This window comes from Drosophila miranda, chromosome 3 (assembly GCF_003369915.1).
Source record: "Drosophila miranda strain MSH22 chromosome 3, D.miranda_PacBio2.1, whole genome shotgun sequence".
NCBI classification, from domain to species: Eukaryota; Metazoa; Arthropoda; class Insecta; order Diptera; family Drosophilidae; genus Drosophila; species Drosophila miranda.
The window spans coordinates 608,898-634,564 of record NC_046676.1 but is presented as its reverse complement, the minus strand read 5'-3'; the positions used below and the strand labels follow the sequence as shown (position 1 = coordinate 634,564).

General features: G+C 43.6%; 2 protein-coding genes across 3 annotated transcripts in view; one reads left to right on the top strand and one right to left on the bottom strand.

The window, feature by feature from the left end:
- Positions 1-8,284, top strand: part of LOC117188156 (G protein-coupled receptor kinase 1) — a 316,657-nt gene extending 308,373 nt beyond the window's left edge. For both annotated transcript variants that reach the window (XM_033391573.1, XM_033391572.1), the window contains 2 exons: positions 7,766-7,928; positions 7,991-8,284. In XM_033391573.1, coding sequence (XP_033247464.1) covers positions 7,766-7,928; positions 7,991-8,173 — 346 coding nt within the window. In that variant the 3' untranslated portion in view covers positions 8,174-8,284. The remainder of the gene's footprint in view (positions 1-7,765; positions 7,929-7,990) is intronic.
- A 5,768-nt stretch (positions 8,285-14,052) lies between these two features.
- On the bottom strand, positions 14,053-14,421 carry LOC117188387 (the record flags this gene model as incomplete). Its single annotated transcript, XM_033392181.1, has 1 exon — positions 14,053-14,421. A coding segment is annotated over one exon (291 nt), but the record flags the coding sequence as incomplete, so codon positions are not given.
- Between the last annotated feature and the right edge of the window lie 11,246 nt (positions 14,422-25,667).

Genomic DNA, 25,667 nt, shown 5'->3' with positions numbered 1-25,667 from the left:
AAAATATTTCAAAACTTCGCCCCGCCCACTTCCGCCCCCACAAAGGACGAAAATCTGTGGCATGTACATTTTTAAAGATACGATAAAACCAAAAACGCAGAATCGTAGAGGATGACTATATGTTCTAGAGTGTAAAATCTCAACCAGATCGTATAATTATTATAGCCAGAATCAAGAAAACAATTTCATTCTTTCTCGCTCTGTCTCTCTCTAACACACAGGTTTCATAGTCGGTTTTGCCAATTGCAAAATATGAGTTCAAGGATCTCAGAACCTATAAGAGCCAGAGCAACCAAATTTGGTATCCACACACCTGTGATATCGGACCTTGACCGTTTCGTGTCCAAATTTCGCCACACCCCCTTCCGCCCCCGCAAAGGACGAAAATCTGGGGCATCCACAAATCTCAGAGACTATTATGGCTAGAGTAACCAAATTTTGTATCCGCACTTCTGTTAGATCTCACTATAAAACGTATCTCTCAGAATTTCGCCACACACCCTTCCGCCCCCACAAAGGACGAAAATCTGTTGCATCCACAATATTGCACATTCGAGAAAACTAAAAACGCAGAATCATAGATAATGACCATATCTATCAGATTGCTGAATCTGGATCAGATCGGATCATTTTTGTAGCCAAAAGGAACAAATCAATTTGCAGTGGCTACGCAGCCCCCGACGTCACGCTCAGACTGATTTTCTGTCTCTCTCGCACGCACTCTTTGTCGTGTCGTTTAATATTAGCGGCGTCTGCCGGAGGAGAGCCATACTGACTTAGTATCGGGTATAACTGTATAGTTGCGGTGTCCGCAGCCACTCACAACGTTCCCCCTCGTTTTTTCATTATAAACACTTAATCTAGTTCTTGCACATATCCGCCACTATGAATATTTTTGAATATTTCTAATCATACATTATTTCACATTTGTATAAACGTAAATACCCTACCTCTCCCAATTTTATACTCTTTCCCCTTATATTATACTAGGTGACCCGGCAAACGTTGTTTTGCCATGTATATTATTTCTAGGAAACATTTTTTCAGCTCAATAAAAATAACTATCTACTATAAGTATGCAGGGATTTACTTATCAATTATAAGATTACTTAACAATAAAGATTAATCTCTCAGCTCAATAGACTGAACAATATTCTTGGCTAGTCCGTCTTTAGCCAACACAAACAAACTGGATGGTTTTCCCACGCGAGAACAAATCTAAGCTACATACAGACAATTTCTTGTGACTTATTGATCGGCATAGCGAATCGTGTGTTATTACACAGCCGTGGTGGGTTCTAGTTACGTAGCAAAATGATCGGAGATCCAACCTTCAATTGTAAATGGTGTGATGGCAAGCCTGGCAAATCCAATGAATTTGAAAACTCAATTGGATATTTCACAGTTTCGTTGGTATCGCAAACTGCATCGATAGGTTTGTATGACACCAAGGCCGAATCGATGATTGTGCAGAAGTCCGTCTGTAATTTTATGCATCCAGTATTTTCATGTACAGCAACTTTCCCATCGCCAATATCTAACAGTTTTTTAGAGAAAGTTTTGGCGGATGGATCCTGAAGCATTTTATCGCGCATGTTCACCGTCAGCTGTACTTTTTCAACATTATGGCACAGTCGCGATGATTTTCAACAAGCGTTGATTTCATCAGCGTACGTCGAGCGTGGAATAACGTGAAGTAATTATAAGAATATCTAAAGAGATTATTTCACATTTTGACTTTAAGTGCTATGTTCCATTAGAGTTAAGAAACTTAAATAACCTCTCTCTTAAGTTTTCTAATATCGTGCTAATCCTATGTACGCTCTCAGCATACACGCACGTTTCTGTCAGCCACCGCTTTTAAACAAAAAATTAAAAGAACATCGAACAATTAAGGCTAAATTTCAACTCCAACAACGGAGACATTTTTTACTAGTAAATGTGGAGTCCGAGTTGCCGAAAAAGCTCGGCAGCTTCCAACATTTTGGTGATACTTCAAGCAGTTAGTTAAATCAAATTCGAAATATCGTTGTGGCCGACCGTTCCAGTTCTAGTGACCCGCTATTCGTTTTCTCTTTCGTCGTTTGCTTCAGCCAGCTCTCGGCTACACATATCTCGTTCTGGAATTCGAATTCGAAACAAAGCAAACATCTCGATTATTCGTTTGTGCATAACTGTTAGAAAAAGTGGCTTGGGCAATGATAGTAATACTGTGATAGTTGGTGATGCTCCATCTAGTCAAAAAGTTAGTGCGAACGCAGCCAGCACCCGATTCCGTGCATCGCTGATTTCCTTCATGTGGCTAAAAGCTAGAGTTCGAGTTTTCGATAGGCTGATGAAAAGCTCGCCAAATGGATGAATGTGACTTGCGAGGACTGTTGGAATCACTGACGGAGCTGAAATCTAATTTTCTTGTGGCACACACCAGTTTGGAGAAAGCGGATTTTGAGTTCATGTCCAGTGAAATACCTAGAAAATTCGACTCGTTCATCTTATCATTGAGGACCATTCTACAGCGTGAGTTGGGCAATCGTTCGCAGCCCACGCATTGTTCTACGTTTCAAATGAACCCAAGTGAATCCCAATCCATTATGTACATATCCAATGGATCGCGCTTGCCACAGCTGCAGCTATTCAAGCTCAGCCGAGCCTTTACAGAGTGGACAAGCTTATATTCTATGTTTACAGCTGTTATTGACAGTGAAGCTGAGCTGACTGCTATCGAGAAGTTACAGAATTTTCGGTCCTGTTTGAGCTGAGTGGAGTTGGACACCATTAGTTCGTTGGAGATGAACGAGTCGTACCCTTGAAGGCATTTATCACTCCGTGCTATGGTCAGGTTGGCAAGTCGGGAAAAACCGTGAGTACTCATCATAGAAAATCGGTCGTAGTATCGTGCGCTTCCGTTTCCTGTGTGTTGTGTATGGACACGAACCATATGATTGCCAATTGTCAACGGTGCAAAAGTTTATCGCCAAATGATCGTCACAAGGAAGCAAAGAGGCTTTCGTGCACTCTTCTGCATTTCCTTCGTCCAACAGAGATTTTCCATACTGTTTCTTAAATTGAGCCGCAACCAAGTCATACCGCCATGGTTGCATTGTCGTCCTCCTTACCGTAAGCTCTTGTATCCCAGAGTCTGCCTGAGCCTGTTCTATTAGCCACCGTCGTCGTTATCGTCACTATTGGACTTGGGATCGAAATGGTACTTCGTAATTACTCGTCTAGCAAATCAGCTTCGAATGCGCAATACTAGCTGCTAGCTTCTCAACTGAAGGTATCTCGGTGGATCTCGTTCTGAAATCGCGGATTTCAGATTTCACCACTAGCTTCAGCCCTCGTTGCAAGAAGATTACGGACAGTCAACCTTGCGTCTCAATTAGCACTGCTAATTGGCCTATACCTTTGAATATCCAGCGTGCTTACCCTCCGTTCCATAAGCCGCAGCGGATTGATCTGCTCATCGAAGCCGGACTTTTCTTTGAGTTGCTGTGTGTGGGACAAATTCAGCTGGGCCTGGATTGCCTTTGCTTCAAAAGACGCATCTCGGATGGATTCTATCTGGTGGCGGGCACTCGGCCCCCAACTTCTCGTCGTTTATCGCAACTTATCTTCGGATGACACCAAAAACAGCACTCTGCTCGATGACTTGGTTCGTCGATTTTGGGAAGTGGAGCATCTTTCAGTCAATCGCTAGGGCAATAAAGGAGGAACTTCACTGCGACGAACACTTCGTCAGCCATCACGCTCGCTTACCCTCAGGCGAATATCTTTTCGCTTGCGTATGAAGTCAAGTTTGCAGTCGTTGGGCGATTCCTACTTGCAAGCACAGCGGCGCTTGGAAAATTTGGAGCGCAAGATCGTGAGTAATCCAGCACTTTATGCAAAATATTCGGCATTTATGAAGGAGTACCTGTCCCTCGATTATATTTCTCTGGTGCCCAAGGAAGATAGGCAGAGTCATGATACGCATTTTTGGTTCAGAAGTTCAGAAAACCCTGAAGATCTTGGCGTCCTTACACCCGGAAATTTTTTAATTGGTCGTCCGCCGATGGAGTTCCCTTAGCCAGACGTTACGGGTCTCAACTTCAATCGACTTGATCGCTGGCAGCGAGTATCCTGTGCCTAGCAGATCTTTTGGAAGCGTTGGAGTGAGGAGTGACTCTGCTTCAACAACGTGCCAAATGGCGCACACCACAACCCTCGATCCAGGTCAACGATGTCGTTTGCATCAAGGATGAAAACTTGCCACCGTTGAAGACTCCATTTGGAACCACTCATAGAGACGTCAACAAGCTGTGCGTCCTTCCAGTTGAGGATTCTGTTTAAAGCCCTGGTCTTTCAACGGGGGGAGTATGTTCGGAGCACCAGCCGTCAATACACTTCAATAACCTCTCTCTTAAGTTTGCTGTTATCGCGCTCATGCTATGTACGCTCTCAGTGCATACAGGCACACAAAAAAATATTGAACTTTCCTACTGTCCATTGCTTTGACCTTCTCTTCGGTTAGTCCTCTTCGTCATCGAAGTGGACGGCCACGGCTTCTAAACAAAAAACACAAACCACATCGAATAATAAATGCTAAATTTAAACCCTAACAACGGAGAAATTTTTACTTTTAAATGTCATGTCAGAGTTACCAAAAAATCTCGGCAACTTCCAACACAAGAAAAGAATTTATATCGATATAAAATTTTAAATTTTAATTTTAAAGCTTAAATTTTTCCAGACGATACGCTTAAGATACAAATTATTCGGGTAGGATTTATAGCTGCATTTATCATCTTTTCAGAATTTTAAAGTTCAATACAACCAGGCGCAAGATACTTAATCTATGTGGAAAAAAAGCACTGCCTCTGAAAAAAAACCGCCAAAAAACCTTCCCGATTATAAAAAAATTTTTTTTTTATATTCTTAACTTTTAAAAATATATGAAATTATTAAACAATTTTTAAGCCTAGAATTTATTTAAAAAAAATCGATTTGGTTCATAGCGTCAATGTCATGTTGAGTAGTGTTATCGCTAATTTGTTCCTAGGTTTGCAAATGTGGCAGGCAGCCTACATGAACTGACAAGAAACGGGGGGAACTTTGTGAGTAACTGCTGCGACCGCAACACTATATTTATACCCGATACATAATCAGTATAGTATATATGTATATATGGTATAGTATAGTCTCCTCCGCCAGACAGCGCTAATATTGAACGACGCGACAAAGAATGCGTGGGAGAGAGACCGAAAATCAGTCAAAACGTGTCGTCGTTGCGAGGGCGGAAATACAGTTGGGCAGTTTCGATATCACAGAAATGTGGATACCAAATTTGGTTGCTCTAGCTTTTATAGTGTCTGAGATCTATGAACTCACTTTTAGCAATAGGCAACGCCGATCATGAAACGTGTGTGTTAGAGAGAGACAGAGTGAGAGTGTCGGGTCAAGCAGCTTAAATATTATAAATTACTGACAGTGGTACGGCCCAAAGGAAATGCATTTTGTTGTTGTTGTCATTTCCATTGCCCACTGTAAAGATCATTTGTTACCGCATATGCATATGCAGCAGAATTCTTTCGTCTCCTTATATCGCAATCTCTCGTACTCGGCTTAGCAGCGGCACCGAGCAGCTCTAACGCTCTCGGGCTTTCCTACTCTCTCGCTCGCGTCTAAGCTTGCTGCATAGGGCTCGGCAATTTGACCCGTCAGCCCTTGCATTTTCAGTCTTGAGCTAATCGTCGCAGCTATTAGATTACCATCCTCGCATCAATCGTTCGCCCAATTACCCCCATATGTACATACGCGATAAGTTGGTTTACATACATATGCAAATAAATTGTGAATTATATTCAACCTCTCTACTTTCATTAAATTCAAAATTGCAACAGTTATAAAAAACGCTTAATAGCTTAACAGAGAGAGAATAAAATTGATTTCTTCATTTTGGCTATAATAATAATACGATCTGGTTCAGATTCTGAGGTCTAGATTATATTGTCATTCTCTACGATTCTTTTGGTTTTTGGTATGAAAATCAATGCTACAAATGGACAGAAGAAGAAGAAAAATCTTGTCAAGAATTAAAAGTTCTCCTCTGTTCTGCGCCGATACCTTTCCGGTACCAGGAGAGAAGTTCATGTTGGATACAGATGCGAGTGACACAAGAATTGGTGGAGTGTTGTCCCAAATAATTGAGGGACAAGAGAAAGTGATTGCCTATCAAAGCAAAGTTTTGGCGAAGCCAGAAAAAGCACTTCCACAAGTATTTTTACGGGCAACAACTTTATCTGCAAACAGATCAGGCAGCGCTTGAAGCCATTTTGGTAGGCTTTTTCCAATATTTTTTATGGCATATCGCTCTGGAAAGCATGTGACTCTGTAAACCATTCCCTTCTAGCACATAAACTTGGCCTTTTAGGGTTTCCGCCCAACCTCCTGAGATGGATTTCTAGCTATCTTTGTTCCAGGTCTCAAAGAGTCCTCTTCAAAAACTCCCTCTCTTTACCAGTAAAGGTTTCTGCGGGAGTACGACAGGGCAGCCATCTAGGCCCCTTACTCTTCACACTCTTTATTAATGACTTGCCTTCGGTATTAACATACTTTCGAGTACTTATGTATGCGGATGATGTTAAACTCTGTGTCTGGTGGATGATCTGGGTGTTATGTTAGACCCCAAGTTAAAGTTTTCCGAACACATTTCTACCATGGTAAACAAGGCCATGGGCGTGCTTGGGATTATAAAGAGGTGGTCAAAGGAATTTGACGACGCCTATATAACAAAGATTCTCTATACCTCGCTTGTTCGTCTGATCTTAGAATACGGCTCCTGCGTATGGTGCCCTTAGTACAAAGTGCACCAGGACCGTATAGAATCAGTACAGAAAACTTTTTACTCTTAGCTCTGCCTTAACTGGGATTCGGTTGTGAGACTTCCATCTTACTCTAGTAGACTGCTATCAGTAAACCTCAATTCCTTAGTTAACCGTAGATAAATGATTGGTGTGATTTTTATGCACAACTTGATCAGGGGTGACAAAGACAGCCCTGGTCTGGCGGGTCGCATAAACTTCTCGATTCCCATTAGACACACTAAAAATTGTAAACAGTTGCTCCTTCCACTTTGTAGATCGAATTATTCCTCGCATGAAACCATGAATACGTTTAAGATGAAACATATAAAGAATAGAATGAACGGCTAAGTGTTTAAAATGGGGGTAAGGAATAAGTACGAATAAATGTGAGCAAGGAGACTGTTGCACGTGGCAGGGAGATCACATACATATGCTCGGATCCGGATCTCAGGCAGGGTGGGTACGTCAGAGGTAGGACATCGTCCCCTCAGCCTCAGTCCACATTTGTGTTGGAGAAGACAAAAATTAGTTTGTCAAGTAGAGCAGTTATTTTGAATTGCCACCTTTTTTTCTTGTAGTTTCGATTGTTGTCCGTGATGTCGGATATCAATCGATTGGTGTATTGTGCGATTTGAGGGCTTGGGTATATATTTTTGATCACCCGATCTTGAGCCGTCTTTCCCTCCGTTCGTCTTGATGAGTGCCAAGATTTCTGAGACTATAAAAGCTGCAGGAACCGTACTGTGTCCGAAGTCCTGTGATATCACTCTGTGTCAAAAATATTTCAAACTTTGTCCACGCCTCGTACAATTCATTAAATTTTGTGTTATCATAAGGAATGCTTATCTATTTCATAATTTGAGAAAACGAAACAAGCCTATATTTTAACTGATTCTAATATGTTTTCTTTATATATATATCAGATTGGAACTTCATTCGGAGAGCGGAAATAACAAACCAGAACTAATATTTATGGACCAAGTAGAGGACATTTCATCTGAGTTTATTTTACACAAAAACGAAAATTGCATTCAAATACGCATAAATGATGGTAGTCGAGATGGTAGGATTGTTTTAACGAACTCTGTAAGAAATTCCAAATTATTATATGTTATACTTTTGTAAAAATACCAATAATGTTATTTCAGGATGAAATCGGATTAAAGGAATGGGCGTCATCTTTGAGATCCGCACACAAAATGTCGCAAGATCTCTTAGGATCAATGGCTAAAAAAGCAGGAAAAATTTATGGTAGTGAACGAGATGCCAACAAATCTATATATATTCTAGGGGGTAATTGTTCAACGAAATCGTCTAATGGGTCTAATTAATTCTCTAATAACTTATGTACAACCAAATTACTGCTATGTAAAACGATGTAGAGGTATACACAATGGAAATACATTTGAAAAGATTCCTAATAAATCCACCTCATCTTTAAACTTTTAATTTATAATTATGTTACACTGCTAAAAAAATAATCAGGCAGGCTCCGTTTTTCACTTACTTTTGCGGATTACGTTTTCAGCCAAAACGTTTCGTTTTCCTTTGGCCAATTTTTTCCGAACCAAATTTGAGTTTGAGGTAAAATTAAATTATTTATAAAGAAAGCTAAAGTTAAATTACCCTGATATAGGTTTCAAGTTTATGTTAATGCATCAATAGGTGATCTATTTTTTTCCTTGTGCAATTAAGGTTCGTTTCGTTGTATAAAAAGCCGTTTACTTTTCATTTCGTCAACGAAAATGTTATGAAAACGAATAAATCTTGGGGAATGTGAAAACGGAGCCCCAATTTATGTGTATTCAAAAGTAAATCGGAACACTTTTGTGAATGTGAAAAACGGAGCCTGGCTGAATATATGCCTTAAACGATAAAAACTTATTGAAATCGAGGTGAAATGATAATCGAAATTTTCGTATAAGGATTAACGGCAACATAAAAGAGGGCGCACCAAATTCTGCGCGAACGATTTTAAGGTATGGTTATTTCCGACGAATATGGCTTTGATTATTTATTCATTAATTTATTTATTCGTCAACTGAATTATATTTCCTTACACTGGGCCAGCGGCAACATTTTTCGACGTTAATTCGAAAAAAACATGTTATTGAAACTTAATTTTAATATCAAATTTAATTAATATATACATTAATTTAAAAAAAAAAATCAAAAATCTTTTTTGTTTTAATGCATCCCTGGCTGTTTGATAAGCTGCAAGCAATAGTAAAATACGCGGGAAACTGTTTGTTTACTTTGAGATCTTACCAAATTGAAACTAAGTACAAAAAGTTGAATCAATGTAACGGAAAAGAAAGGCCAGGGTATGTAGAGTGATTATATTAAACAAATTTGTGCTCATGTTTGTTAATATGTTTTTGAGTCTATTAATTTTTGTCGTCCAAAGCTAGAGAATACTTAATCAATGTGCCTGCAATTTTGCGAGAAAGTAACTATGTATTATTGTAGTGCAAACTGTGTATAAACTAAAACTCGTTTTTGCCGCCGAAGAATAACCGTAACTTTAAGCATTATTATTGTATGAGCAGAGAGAGCCGCCTATGTTGTAAAACGTTGACTTTCTGCAGAGCTGCTGCGCTCTCCCGCTAAATGGGCTCTCTGCCGCCGCCACTTCGGCAATTACCTTGATCTGCCGCCGCCACTTCGGCAATCACTTTGATCTGACGCCGTCGTCTATTTTAGTTCTATGCTAACACCTCTGCGCATTGGTTGCATATCGATCTCGCATAAATTTTATCTGGCCATAGCAAGCAATCGGTTTCCGCTAAGCCACCAAAATTAAATACGAATTATAAAGTTTAAACCAAATTCTCTTTTCAGTTTTGAAACACATAGGTGCCAAAAAAGCTTGGCATCTCAAACATTGGTGACCCCCCGACGTGATATAAAACCATTGCTTAATCGCGTTCCGTTAAAAATACTTATTATTTATACAATATTTTGTTGTTGGGTAGTTTAACTACCAACAAATACATTTGGGTGCACGTTGAAAAACAATTTAAAGTGCAAATTCAGTGAGTGTGCGGCTGGAATATTTATTTACAATTTCCGGTACTTTAAGCGTCGAATCTCTCATTCTCTGCGCAGCTGCAGCCGCGGTTCTTGACTTTTCGTGTCTTGCATTCTCGCTCTCGCGTCTATACATCGTCGCTCAAGCGGTATTTCATTTTCCGTTGTTGTGTCGAATTGCACAACGGTTGACATGGACAACGATCCGATTACAGGCGCGGGCGGAAATATTGTGGTGGCTGATTCCAGACTGAGTCTGTATAAGCGTAAAAGTCAGTCATTATATGATCGATTGCACAGGCTTGGCGAATCCTTCGCGGGGAATAAAATCGATAAGTTGACCGCCGCGGAAGTCGAGGTGCGCCTTGATATGTTGGCAGAAATTCGAGAGGAATTCAATAAGGCCCATAATGAATTGGAGGCTCTCGATCAAATCGAGATTGGGAGTGAGCTGCGCGAAAACTTCGATACTCTTTTCATATCGTTCTACGACTCTGCCAAACCATTCCGGACATAGTACCATCATCATGGCTCACAAGCAGCGACATGCGGATCTCAGTGACATTGAGAAATTCCAGCACCTTCGCTCTTGCCTTGCTGATGCGGCTTTGGATTCGGTTCGATCGTTGGAGCTCTCCAGTGCCAATTATCGTGCGGCTCTGGATATACTTAATAAACGCTTTAATAACAAAAGACTTGTTTTCCAGGCACACATCAAGAAGATTCTTGGGCTAAAGAGGGTAGACTCGCCTTCTGCTAAAAGGCTTCGGGAGTTTTCGGATGCAGTCCATTTACACATGCGAGCGTTGCAGACATTGGGAACTGCTGAGGAGACTTCAGGATTCATGGTCATCAACATGCTGCTGCAGGAGTTGGATTCGAAGACGCAAACCAAGTGGGAGGAGCACACATCGTCGGATGCTATACCTACCGCAGAGGAATTCTTCGAATTCTTGCAGCAACGCTGCCAGAAAATGTGGCGATTGGAATATGCTACAGCGACACACGCTAGTAGCGATCAGGTGGGAAAAAACCATTCCTATACGCAGGTTAGTTTAAAAGTTTTATTGATTTAAAGAAACAAGATCTGTCAAAACATTTCAAGGCAAGTAGTCCAACTAACAAGTAGCAAGCAGTGCATTAATTACAAAAATATAAATTGCATAAATTATTGCAAATTTAATTAAAACATTGTTCTTAAATTTGTCTTGTTTGTATTTTTGTTAGATTTTTTTTTGTTCGTTCCTTAATTATTTTTCGGATTTAATTTTTTAAACCACGAAGTGGAGGTTTTAAACAAATACATTTAAAAGAATGTAAATTGTAGGCGCCAAAAGCAGTATTTAAGCTTAAAGCCCTGCTCGGAAATAGATGTTTTACTCTCACGATCAACGTAGAGCACAATTTCCTGGTTATCCAATATGATTGAAGCAGCTTTTTCGTCGAAATCATAGCTCTTGGGATCCAACATAGTCCGATCCGTCACAATCCACTTATCTGTCACTATTCCAACGTTCTGCTGCTCGAAAAGTTTGAAAATAGTGCCCAATTTCTTGTCCTTTCCAACGATGGGCAGTGTCGGGTCAAGCAGCTTAAATATTTTAAATTATTGCCAGTGGTGCGGCCCAAAGGAAATGCATTTTGGTGTTGTCGTTTCTAATGCCCCCACTGCAAAGATCATTTGCTACCGCATATGCGCATGCAGCGGTATTCTTTCGTCTCCTTATGTCGCAATCTCTCGGACTCGGCTTAACAGCGTCCCCGAGCAGCTCTAACGCTCTCGGGCTATCATACGCTCTCGCTCGCGTCTAAGCTTGCTGCATAGGGCCCGGCAATTTGGCCCGTCAGCCCTTGCATGGGCAGTCTTGAGCTAATCGTCGCAGCTATTAGACTAACATCCTCGCATCAATCGTTCGCCCCAATCATCCCCATATGTACATACGCGATAAGTTGGTTTACATATACAAATAAATTGTGAATTATAAACAGCCTCTCGACTTTCATTAACTTCAAATTGCAACAGTTGTTAAAAACGCTTAATAGCTTAAAATTTGGTGACCCCGACGTGATCGTGCAATAAATAATCCATCAGTGCAATCACAAACTAATATAGCATTCAAAGATCTTAACTAATTGCCATCTCAACCAGTGTCATCGACCACATAAGTTATCCATACTTTGAGATCTTACCAAATTGAAACTAAGTACAAAAAGTTGAATCAATGTAACGGAAAAGAAAGGCCAGGGTATGTAGAGTGATTATATTAAACAAATTTGTGCTCATGTTTGTTAATATGTTTTTGAGTCTATTAATTTTTGTCGTCCAAAGCTAGAGAATACTTAATCAATGTGCCTGCAATTTTGCGAGAAAGTAACTATGTATTATTGTAGTGCAAACTGTGTATAAACTAAAACTCGTTTTTGCCGCCGAAGAATAACCGTAACTTTAAGCATTATTATTGTATGAGCAGAGAGAGCCGCCTATGTTGTAAAACGTTGACTTTCTGCAGAGCTGCTGCGCTCTCCCGCTAAATGGGCTCTCTGCCGCCGCCACTTCGGCAATTACCTTGATCTGCCGCCGCCACTTCGGCAATCACTTTGATCTGACGCCGTCGTCTATTTTAGTTCTATGCTAACACCTCTGCGCATTGGTTGCATATCGATCTCGCATAAATTTTATCTGGCCATAGCAAGCAATCGGTTTCCGCTAAGCCACCAAAATTAAATACGAATTATAAAGTTTAAACCAAATTCTCTTTTCAGTTTTGAAACACATAGGTGCCAAAAAAGCTTGGCATCTCAAACATTGGTGACCCCCCGACGTGATATAAAACCATTGCTTAATCGCGTTCCGTTAAAAATACTTATTATTTATACAATATTTTGTTGTTGGGTAGTTTAACTACCAACAAATACATTTGGGTGCACGTTGAAAAACAATTTAAAGTGCAAATTCAGTGAGTGTGCGGCTGGAATATTTATTTACAATTTCCGGTACTTTAAGCGTCGAATCTCTCATTCTCTGCGCAGCTGCAGCCGCGGTTCTTGACTTTTCGTGTCTTGCATTCTCGCTCTCGCGTCTATACATCGTCGCTCAAGCGGTATTTCATTTTCCGTTGTTGTGTCGAATTGCACAACGGTTGACATGGACAACGATCCGATTACAGGCGCGGGCGGAAATATTGTGGTGGCTGATTCCAGACTGAGTCTGTATAAGCGTAAAAGTCAGTCATTATATGATCGATTGCACAGGCTTGGCGAATCCTTCGCGGGGAATAAAATCGATAAGTTGACCGCCGCGGAAGTCGAGGTGCGTCTTGATATGTTGGCAGAAATTCGAGAGGAATTCAATAAGGCCCATAATGAATTGGAGGCTCTCGATCAAATCGAGATTGGGAGTGAGCTGCGCGAAAACTTCGATACTCTTTTCATATCGTTCTACGACTCTGCCAAACCATTCCGGACATAGTACCATCATCATGGCTCACAAGCAGCGACATGCGGATCTCAGTGACATTGAGAAATTCCAGCACCTTCGCTCTTGCCTTGCTGATGCGGCTTTGGATTCGGTTCGATCGTTGGAGCTCTCCAGTGCCAATTATCGTGCGGCTCTGGATATACTTAATAAACGCTTTAATAACAAAAGACTTGTTTTCCAGGCACACATCAAGAAGATTCTTGGGCTAAAGAGGGTAGACTCGCCTTCTGCTAAAAGGCTTCGGGAGTTTTCGGATGCAGTCCATTTACACATGCGAGCGTTGCAGACATTGGGAACTGCTGAGGAGACTTCAGGATTCATGGTCATCAACATGCTGCTGCAGGAGTTGGATTCGAAGACGCAAACCAAGTGGGAGGAGCACACATCGTCGGATGCTATACCTACCGCAGAGGAATTCTTCGAATTCTTGCAGCAACGCTGCCAGAAAATGTGGCGATTGGAATATGCTACAGCGACACACGCTAGTAGCGATCAGGTGGGAAAAAACCATTCCTATACGCAGGTTAGTTTAAAAGTTTTATTGATTTAAAGAAACAAGATCTGTCAAAACATTTCAAGGCAAGTAGTCCAACTAACAAGTAGCAAGCAGTGCATTAATTACAAAAATATAAATTGCATAAATTATTGCAAATTTAATTAAAACATTGTTCTTAAATTTGTCTTGTTTGTATTTTTATTAGATTTTTTTTTGTTCGTTCCTTAATTATTTTTCGGATTTAATTTTTTAAACCACGAAGTGGAGGTTTTAAACAAATACATTTAAAAGAATGTAAATTGTAGGCGCCAAAAGCAGTATTTAAGCTTAAAGCCCTGCTCGGAAATAGATGTTTTACTCTCACGATCAACGTAGAGCACAATTTCCTGGTTATCCAATATGATTGAAGCAGCTTTTTCGTCGAAATCATAGCTCTTGGGATCCAACATAGTCCGATCCGTCACAATCCACTTATCTGTCACTATTCCAACGTTCTGCTGCTCGAAAAGTTTGAAAATAGTGCCCAATTTCTTTTCCTTTCCAACGATGGGCAGTGTCGGGTCAAGCAGCTTAAATATTTTAAATTATTGCCAGTGGTGCGGCCCAAAGGAAATGCATTTTGGTGTTGTCGTTTCTAATGCCCCCACTGCAAAGATCATTTGCTACCGCATATGCGCATGCAGCGGTATTCTTTCGTCTCCTTATGTCGCAATCTCTCGGACTCGGCTTAACAGCGTCCCCGAGCAGCTCTAACGCTCTCGGGCTATCATACGCTCTCGCTCGCGTCTAAGCTTGCTGCATAGGGCCCGGCAATTTGGCCCGTCAGCCCTTGCATGGGCAGTCTTGAGCTAATCGTCGCAACTATTAGACTAACATCCTCGCATCAATCGTTCGCCCCAATCATCCCCATATGTACATACGCGATAAGTTGGTTTACATATACAAATAAATTGTGAATTATAAACAGCCTCTCGACTTTCATTAACTTCAAATTGCAACAGTTGTTAAAAACGCTTAATAGCTTAAAATTTGGTGACCCCGACGTGATCGTGCAATAAATAATCCATCAGTGCAATCACAAACTAATATAGCATTCAAAGATCTTAACTAATTGCCATCTCAACCAGTGTCATCGACCACATAAGTTATCCATACATATATACACCGGCCTCCCCTGCATATTCTGTAGTGCACGGAGCTGTTGGCTTGCGCTTCTCTTTTCGGTCATCTTCCCGCAAGAAACGTTTCTTACACCGGTCGCCTTTGTATATACAGTTCGTACATAGCTGTTCGCTTGCTGGGCTCGGTTCTTGTCGTCTATTGCTCGTGTTACTCTTTGCGATCATCTTCCCGCAAGAAACGTTTCTTACACCGGTCGCCTTTGTATATACAGTTAGTACATAGCTGTTCGCTTGCTGGGCTCGGTTCTTGTCGTCTATTGCTCGTGTTACTCTTTGCGATCATCTTCCCGCTAGAGACGTTGGTCTTTCTGCTAACGCTGCCGCTACCATGGAAATTAATGCTGCTAACGAAATTCCAATGACCAGTGAGCAAAACAGGGTGTCTTTTTTGAAGCTTAAGTCAACGGAATTATGCGAGAAAATGAAAAGGTTAGCTACCGCTTGGCAGAATGAGTCGTCAGACTGTGACTACTACATGCTCGTGGTAAGGCAAGAGCAAGTCGAGAAGTTGATCAGCAAATTTGAGATGTTTCACGGCGAGCTTGAGGAATTGGATCGAAGCGAAATTCACAGTGGTTTGTGTGACATTTTTGAGTCACTTGCAAGCTCGCTGAAGGCGGCGATTATGAGGGAAATGGCTAAGAGTAGCGGCCGCATGCCGTTTCATTCTACCTTGGCTGGAGGAAATACTACGGTTGAGTTTGCCGGCTCGCAATTTCTACCTCACCGTAGACAAGTACCATCCCTGCCTCCTATACAATTGCCGACGTTTAGCGGCGAGTATGCGAACTGGACGGACTTTTATTCAATGTTTGCCACCATCATCGACAGCCATCCGGACTTAACAAACATAGAAAAGCTCCAGCATTTGCGTTCCTGTCTGCGGGATTCGGCATTGGAGACTGTTCGGTCGCTGGAAATCTCAGATGGCAATTATGCTGTGGCATTAGATTTGTTGGAAAACAGATTCAATAATCGGCGATTGGTCTTTCAGGCACACATCAATGAGATCTTGGCGCTCCAGGCTGTGGAACCTGGGTCAGTGGTCATGCTTCGGGAGCTTTCAGACAAGTTCAATTCACATATGCGCGCGCTCCAGGGTTTGGGCACCACTGAGCAGATCGCAGGATGCATCGTCGTGCAGGAAATTCTCCGAAAACTGGATCCAGCGAGCCAAGAGAAGTGGGAGGAACGATTCAACGACCCCGCATTCGCAAACTTAATTCCGTCGTGGGAATCTATGGCCTCGTTCTTGGAGCAGCGATGCAGATCATTGGAGACGATGGACTTTTCTATGGCAAGCTATGCGTTGAGCAATCAGGTGGGCAGAAGTAGAAAGCATAATAATTCTAGGTCCACATTGGTTACAACGAACCAAACCGTAGCACGCTGCGCGCTGTGCAACGATGGTGCTCACGAGGTCCAGCACTGCCAGAAGTTTAAAGAGCTGTCCCCCACAAAACGCCATAAAGAAGCCAAGCGGCTTTCGTTGTGTATAAATTGTCTCAGAACAGGGCATCGATTACTTCAGTGCACCTCGAGCAACTGTCGTACCTGCGGGGGTAGACACCATACCCTCCTTCATTTTGGTAGCCCTGAAGATACCGCAGTCCAAGGGAAATCAGCGCCGTATACTCCATCTCAGTCTGCACTGTCTGAGTCTACGCCGTCTGAGCACACCACTGCGCCCTCTACTTCAGCGGCTACCTCGTCTGCCCTTATTGCCCAAGATCTCAGGAATGGTGTTGTTTTACTTGCCACGGCCACGGTCTTAGTCAAAAATCGTTCCGGAGTTTTAGTTCCCTGCCGAGCGTTGCTGGATTCCGGCTCCCAGTTGCATCTAATAACTTCTCGTTTCGCGAATCAGCTTCAGCTTCGAAAAATGAAATCATCGACTGCAGTCTCGGGAATAGGCGACTCTAGCTTCGTCACGGATGGATTTTCGGTCAACGTTAGCCTGCACTCGCTCATCGGATTACTCAACTCTCATCACTGCCATTGTAGCCTCTAGCATAACCGATCGACAGCCAAGCTTTGGAATTGACACTCAAAACTGGAACATTCCATCTAACATACCACTAGCTGATCCGGAGTTTTATAAGCCGCAGCGCGTCGATCTGCTAATTGGCGCAAGTCTGTTTTTCGAGCTCCTGTGTGTTGGTCAGGTCAAGCTACTGCCAGGATTGCCTTCAATTCAGAAAACGCGCTTGGGATGGGTCGTGTCTGGAAGTTGTTCGCGTTTAAAAGGTTCCTCGTTGATGGTCTCTCGCGCTCGGGCCGTAGCTGCTGAGGATAATAGTCCAGAGGATCGGCTTGAGGTGCTTCTTCGGAGGTTTTGGGAGGTAGAAAATTGCATCGAACCAATAATAAAGTCTACCAAAGAAGAGCTAGATTGTGAAGCACACTTTGTGCAGCATTTCCGTCGACTACATAAAGGCGATTATTGTGTTCGGCTGCCAGCAAAATATAATTTGGATCTCCTTGGAGAATCTTACAATCAAGCGCTTCGTAGATTCCTGACTCTTGAGAGAAAGTTAGATCGTCGCCCTGATGTTAAATCTCAGTATGCAGCATTTATAAAGGAGTACCTTGATTTAGGCCATATGTCTCAGGTTCCTACCCAGTCAATCAGCAACTGCCGATATTTTTTGCCTCACCATTGCGTCATGAAGGAAGATAGTTCTACGACCAAGCTTCGCGTCGTTTTTGATGGATCCGCTTCAACCTCATCTGGATATTCCCTGAACGACGTTTTAATGGCTGGTCCCGTAATCCAACCCAAACTGTTTCATATTCTTGCTCGATTTCGGTCATACGCCGTTGCGATTACGGGAGATATCTGTAAGATGTATCGTTGTGTAAGAGTCTCGACCGAGGATAGCAACTTGCAGTGTATTCTGTGGAGAAACTCCAGGGAAGAAGACTTGCGTGTGTTTCAATTGGACACCGTTACTTATGGGACGAAGCCTGCCTCCTATCTATCTGTGCGAGCGATGCATCAGTTAGCAATAGACGAGCAGATGGCGTTTCCAGTTGGAGCTGAAATCCTTCGCCGTGACTTCTACGTGGATGACTTGATATCTGGAGCCAGCTTGCAGGAGGAGGCTATCCGGATTCGGGAGCAAACTACTGAGATTTTGTCTAGAGGTCAGTTCAGATTGAGGAAATGGTGTTCGAACGTCCCTGCTGTGCTGGATGGAGTTCCGGAAGAGGACAAGGAAACATTTTTGAAGTTCGACGATGGCAGCCATGTGACTAAAACTTTAGGACTTGCGTGGGATCCGGTTTCTGATCTACTATTATTTTCGTTCTCGGCCCTTCAATCTTCTTTGAATCCCTGCAGGCGCTCTGTTTTGTCATCCATAGCGCGATTCTACGATCCTCTCGGACTAGCTGGTCCCGTAATTACTAAATCCAAAATCTTTCTCCAGCGTTTGTGCCAAGAGAAGTTGTCCTGGGATGAAAGCCTTCCAGTCGCACTGAACACCGAGTGGCAGGAAATATGCACCAGTTTTGGTCAGATTCGTCGACTTGAATTTCCTCGGCTTGTGCTCCTTCCAGACTCTACGCTGGAAATTCACGGATTTTGCGATGCCAGCATCGAGGCTTATGGTGCATGCATTTATGTCGTGTCCAAGGGTCAGCATTTCAGCAGTCACTTACTTTGTGCCAAATCTCGTGTGGCTCCTTTGAAGACACTTACAGTACCAAAGTGGAGCGGAGTTGCTGGCTAGGCTCATATCTGAGATAGCTGGAATGAATGTATTCAAGGGAAGGTGTTACTGTTGGTGTGATTCTGCCGTTGCGCTCTCTTGGATTCGGGACGAGCCGTCAAGATTTAATCTTTTTGTTGCAAATAGAGTGTCAACGATTCAGGAAATGACCGAAAAAATGGAATGGCGCTATGTTCCCACAGCTTTAAACCCAGCCGACATTCTGTCTCGAGGGGCTCATCCGACTGAGCTGAATGAGTCACCTCTTTGGGCTCATGGTCCTCCATTTCTTTGCGGCTCCTCAGATGACTGGCCACCCACTGTGCTACCTGATAAGCCAGCCCTTGAACTTCGTCGGAAGGCTCTTCTGTTCAAATCGCCCTACATGGACATTATTGCTGATTCCAAGTATGCGAATTCATTTGCTTCTTTGCAACGCGTTTTCGGATACATTCACAAGTTTTGCAACCGAATTCGGCGCCCCGGACTCACTGTCTCAGACATTGAACATGGAACCCAGGTATTGCTACGACTAGTCCAGCGTACTCAGCTATGGGAGGACATGAAGTCACTGCGGGCAAGGGGAGCAGTCTCCTCATCGAGCTCAATCGCATCGTTATCGCCATTCATGGATCAGTTTGGACTTCTCAGGGTAGATGGTCGACTGAAAAACTCTTCGTTGGATTTTGATGGCCGTCATCCCATCATCTTGCCCAGCAGCCATCCACTGACTCTTGCAATAATCTCCCATTTTCATGAGCGGAATCTGCACCCTGGTCCTCGAGCTTTGCTTGGACTAATTCGATCCCAATATTGGCCTATTGGGGGAGGAAGACGGTAAACAAGGCAGTAAACAAGTGCGTAAGATGCTTTCGACTGAAGCCCAGGGTATTGGAGCATATTATGGCGGATCTTCCAAAGGAGCGGCTCGATGGTTCTCATGCCTTTGAGATCACAGGCGTGGACTTCTGTGGGCCGTTTTTCTACAAACCGGAGGCACGCAACAAGGCTCCAATCAAGTGCTACGTCTGCGTCTTCATTTGTTTCGCTACCAAGGCTGTTCATCTGGAGCTTATAAAGGACTTATCCACAGTTGCTTTTCTACATGGACTAAAGCGCTTCATATGTACCAGACGGAAGCCGCGGCAAATTTGGTCAGACAACGCAACCAATTTTGTCGGCGCTAAGAATGAGCTGATGGAATTAAAGCGCCTGGTCCTCAGCGATGACCATCAGAAGGCGCTGCTGGATTTTTGCTTGGTCGAGGCTATAGACTGGCATTTCATTCCTCCGCGCTCCCCTCATTTTGGTGGTCTATGGGAGGCTGCAGTGAAGACGGCCAAGTACCACTTCTACCGTGCGATAGGCAACTCAGTTCTTGGATTTGACGAGCTGCGGACGCTGTTGTGCCACATCACGGCAGTGATTAATTCAAGACCTTTAGTTTCAATTTTAGAGAGCCCTGCCGATCTAGATGTTCTAACTCCAGCGCATTTCTTGAATGGTGGCCCTCCTGCTTCGTTCGCTGAGCCTGACGTCACGCAGCTAAACTTCGATCGCCTGGACGGCTGGCAGCGCGTTTCGTACCTGCAGCAGCTCTTTTGGTCCCGGTGGAAGGAGGAGTACATAACGTCACTGCAGCAGCGCTCAAAGTGGCGCACTGCGAAGCCTAGTTTAGCAGTCGCAGATTTGGTTCTTGTCAAGGATGAGAATCTTCCTCCCATGAAGTTGCCACTGGTGAGAGTGGTCGAGCTTTTGCCTGGACGAGATGGCGTTGCCCGAGTTGCTGTGCTGAAGACGTCATCTGGAATCACCAAGCGCGCCGTCAACAAGCTGTGCCTGCTGCCCCTTAAAGATGCTGTTGAAAGTCAGGCTTCCAACGGGGGGAGTATGTCGGGTCAAGCAGCTTAAATATTTTAAATTATTGCCAGTGGTGCGGCCCAAAGGAAATGCATTTTGGTGTTGTCGTTTCCAATGCCCCCACTGCAAAGATCATTTGCTACCGCATATGCGCATGCAGCGGTATTCTTTCGTCTCCTTATGTCGCAATCTCTCGGACTCGGCTTAACAGCGTCCCCGAGCAGCTCTAACGCTCTCGGGCTATCATACGCTCTCGCTCGCGTCTAAGCTTGCTGCATAGGGCCCGGCAATTTGGCCCGTCAGCCCTTGCATGGGCAGTCTTGAGCTAATCGTCGCAGCTATTAGACTAACATCCTCGCATCAATCGTTCGCCCCAATCATCCCCATATGTACATACGCGATAAGTTGGTTTACATATACAAATAAATTGTGAATTATAAACAGCCTCTCGACTTTCATTAACTTCAAATTGCAACAGTTGTTAAAAACGCTTAATAGCTTAACAGGCAGTATAAAATAGCACTTTATCAAGCCAAAAAACTCGAAAATGCTGAAGCATTTGTAACGGGGATAAATGGTGCTTGTACCATTGGCTATCCACTTACAGGTTTTCTTATCCTCAGATATAATCATTAAATTATTACCAAATACATTTACAGAGTCGCTCTCGCTGAACTGGAGGATATCGCAGTCCTCGAATTTGCCAAAGAGCCCATGAAAATGGTCCATAAGAGAGTCGAATCCAGACGTTGAGTCGGTTTCATTGATCACCAAAACAAATTTACGCTTTTCTGGCATTACACCGGCATATATAAGTTCGTCATCTTCGCTTAGGCTTTTTTTTGCGCTACATGCAACTACTGTTTCGGCTGTATCCTTCACACCTGCGGTGTCCTTAGCAACTCCAGGTTGGGTTATATGAGACCCGTGAGGCTCGATTCTAATACACCCAGAAGAACATGTAGCTTTCTCTGTCTCTGGTACAATTGTCATATTTACTGGATCGCATACGATGCAAGTCCAAATTCTCCTTGGAAAGACGCGCCCTTTTTTCTTTCTCTATGGTCAAATTTCTAGTCTCCGGTTCTCCTTTCTTCTGATTGTAGCACTGGAATTGCAGAAAGCAGACGAATTCCTTCGTTTTGTACAGCGAGACAGCCGTCCCGTTGATTTCAGCCACTTGACAATCCAGGACTGCAGACAACTTGCATTGGTCGCCAATGGTTTTTCCAAGCGAGTAAATCTGCTGCAGATCTGCTGGGATGCCTATGGACGGCTCCAGTAGCTGCTTCAGCTCATAAACTGTCGCATCGTCATCTATTGCCAAAAGTAGCGGTAGCGTTGAGTTTCCCTCAGTCTCCAACTTAAGTTTTACGTACATTTTTTAAATAAATTAAAAGAATGCACGCGGAAAACTTTGCACGTTTCTAGCTTCCAACTCTTCCGCCGACCCGTCTGTATGCGTCTTTTGCCACTCAGCGGGCCATGGAATATACTCGTGCAAGATATTCGGAAATCTCTCACCGTTGCTGCGCCACAAAGAAGTGAATAAGCTTTCCCTATGCTTCAATTGCCTAAAACCGGGGCACCGGACCCGCGCGTGCAATAGTGGAAAATATCGAGTATGCGGCGGTAGGCATCATAGTTTGTTGCACTTCGATAGTATACAGCCCACAACACAAAGCTGCCCAGGTATTACTGCTCCCGATCTGGCCGTTCAACCAGAAACTCTTTCCATTGCTCAAAATTCTGCTAGCAGCTCGCCTCTACCTTCGTCTACATCTCTTGCTGCCCAAGGTCTTCAGTCTGATGTCGTGCTTCTGGCTACAGCCGTGGTTCTCGTGAAGAATCGGTCTGGCGTTTTAGTTCCTTGTCGTGCCATCTTAGATTCAGGATCGCAGCTGCATCTCGTCACATCCAGGTTCGCCAAGCAGCTTCAGCTTAGGAGAACTCAATCGTCAGCACTTGTGTCTGGGCTGGGCGATACCAGCGTTTCTACTGAGGGATCCACCATAAGCATTTGTATGCATTCTCGCACCTCTGCTTACACAACTACGCTTACTGCACTCATCGCCCCCACGATTACCGATTCTCAACCAAGTATGACAGTAAATGTACCCGATTGGAGTATTCCATCTAACATTCAGCTCGCTGATCCTGCATTTTTCAATCCTCAACGGGTTGATCTCCTCATTGGTGCGAGCGTTTTTTATGATCTCCTCTGCGTAGGGCAAATCAAACTCACCGATGGCCTACCTCTTCTGCAGAAGACCCGGCTTAGGTGGATCGTATCTGGCGGTGGACAGAAGGTATCGAGCTCGGCGCTTTTGGCCACGCACAATTGTCCAGATTCGATAGCTGAGATGGAAGCAAGGTTGGATAAAACTCTTCGTATGTTTTGGGAAGTTAAGAATTGTGTGGAGGCTGGGTTGAATACCAAAGAAGAAGACGATTGTGGAGCACATTTCGTAAGCCTTTCACGGTTGCCATCCGGGGAGTATGCAGTTCATCTGCCACTAAATAACAATACTGAGTGCTTAGGAGAATCTTATGCTCAGGCTTATCGGCGGTTCATCAGTCTGGAGCGAAAACTGGAGCGTAATCCTACACTCAAGGAGCGGTATTCCGCCTTTATGAGGGAGTACATTGATTTACATTATATGCACCAAGTCAACCCTGATTCCCGTAGCCTCTGCAAATATGTCTTGCCTCATCACTGTGTCCTAAAGGAGGACAGTACGATGACAAAACTCCGTGGCGTTTTCGATGGATCCGCAGCTACATCAACTGGATATTCTCTAAATGATGTGATGATGACAGGCCCTGTTATTCAGCCTGCATTGTTTAACATATTGATTCGCTTTCGAACATATCATGTCGCTCTCACTGGGGACATTTGTAAAATGTACCGCTGCGTATGAGTGTCTCCACCCGACAATTTGTATCAGTGCATCCTATGGCGAGATTCCATCGAGTCCGAGGTTCAAGTCTACACATTAGACACCGTCACATACACATTTTTAGCGGTCCGCGCAATGCACCAGCTGGCCAACGACGAGGGTGAGTCCTACCCTCTTGGCTCAGCTGCTCTGCGGCAGGAGTTTTACGTGGATGACCTTATTTCGGGCGGTAATTCGGTCGCACAGGTCATGGACAAGATGCACCAAACATCAGCTTTACTGTCCCGTGGTAATTGAGGAATTGAGGTTTACTGATAGCAGTCTACTAGAGTAAGATGGAAGTCTCACAACCGAATCCCAGTTAAGGCAGAGCTAAGAGTAAAAAGTTTTCTGTACTGATTCTATACGGTCCTGGTGCACTTTGTACTAAGGGCACCATACGCAGGAGCCGTATTCTAAGATCGGACGAACAAGCGAGGTATAGGGGTCGTCAAATTCCTTTGACCACCTCTTTATAAACCCAAACACGCCCATGGCCTTATTAACCATGGTAGAAATGTGTTCGGAAAACTTTAACTTTGCGTCTAATAAAATACCAAGATCATTCACCAGGGTAATTCTCTCAAGAGAACCACCAAATAGGGTATAGGGAGCCAACAAGGGGCTAGAACGGTGAAATTCTTGTGAAATCCTCAATACGAGATTTCAATGTTGAGCAGAAATGCTCTGGGGAATCTTTGCGTTTAATAATGTACTACACGATATAGACAATTCGAGATTTATTCATTTGGACTTCAATCAACTTAAACTTTAATCGTAATCGCGTATAGGGTACAATTTAAGGGGTAATACGGGTTTAAGCGCGGCCGGCTGCAGCTGCTTGATTGTCGCTGTGATTTCGTCGACACGCAAACGAAGACTTTTCTTGGTGATCGGAGACGACGTTACGCCGCCCTAGCATGAAAACCCTTAGAAAACCGTCCATGCCGCCCCCAATAGTGGGACCAGTATTAGAAACCAAAGGATGTCACATGTGAATGCTCTGTGAATAAATAAAGTGTTCGTTATGGTACATGTATGGTCGAAAGGAGCTAGCAACCGTGTTAGGATTATTCTGAGATCTGTGGCAACGGTAGCCGACATAGTTTAGAGACCGATCGTTTGTATACGCCTGATGCTGTTTTCACGGTTGCCACTCTGACTAAACTGTCAGCTCCAGGGTGAAATTCTATTATCATTCCCAGTTTCCACTCGTTGGGTGGCAGTCGGTCATCCTAGACAATTACTAGATCGCTGACTTGTAGATTGTCGGTTTCATGTCGCCACTTTGGACGGGCTTGAAGATGTGATAGCCAATCCGAATTCCAACGCTTCAAAAATTGCCGGATCATTTTCTGTCCTTAAAGAAATAGGACTGTGAGTGGAACATCACTTGTCGTTAGATCCGGCGGAGCTAATAATGAATCTCCAATAAGAAAATGTGCCGGGGTGAGGACAGCTAGGTCCTCCGCTTAGTGGACATAATGGCCTGGAATTTAAACAGGCTTCAATTTGTGTTAGCACGGTAGCAAGTTGTTCGTAGGTCATTTTATATCCTGAAAAGGCTCGATAGAGATGTGTTTTGACAGACTTTACATTTGCCTCCCAAAGGCCTCCGAAATTAGGACTATGCGGTGGATTAAAATGCCATTGAACGTTTCGGGCCGCTAAAGCAGGTATTACAGTTGTGGGTAGCTCTCGTTTCAAATGTATTTGCCAGGCTTGAAGAGCCCGGTCGGCACCAATGAAGTTCGTGCCGCAGTCGCTATACATGTGTTGACAGTAGCCCCGACGTGCGATGAAACGTTGTAGAGCCATGAGAAAGTGTTCGGTGGTTAAGCCCGTGACCGCTTCCAGATGAATTGCCTTTGTAGCCAAACAGATGAAAACTGCGATATACGCCTTGTAGTTTGTGTGTCCACGGAATCTGGATTCTTGAATTTCGAACGCGCCTGTATAGTCCACTCCGGTGGCGATGAATGCACGAGTTGACGGATTGACTCTATGTAGGGGAAGATCGGCCATCAATTGTGCTGATGGTTTCGGTCGGTGACGAAAACATCGGACACATTGTCGAAGAATGCGTTTGACAGTTTGTTTTCCGTTGACTATCCAGAATTTGTGTCGA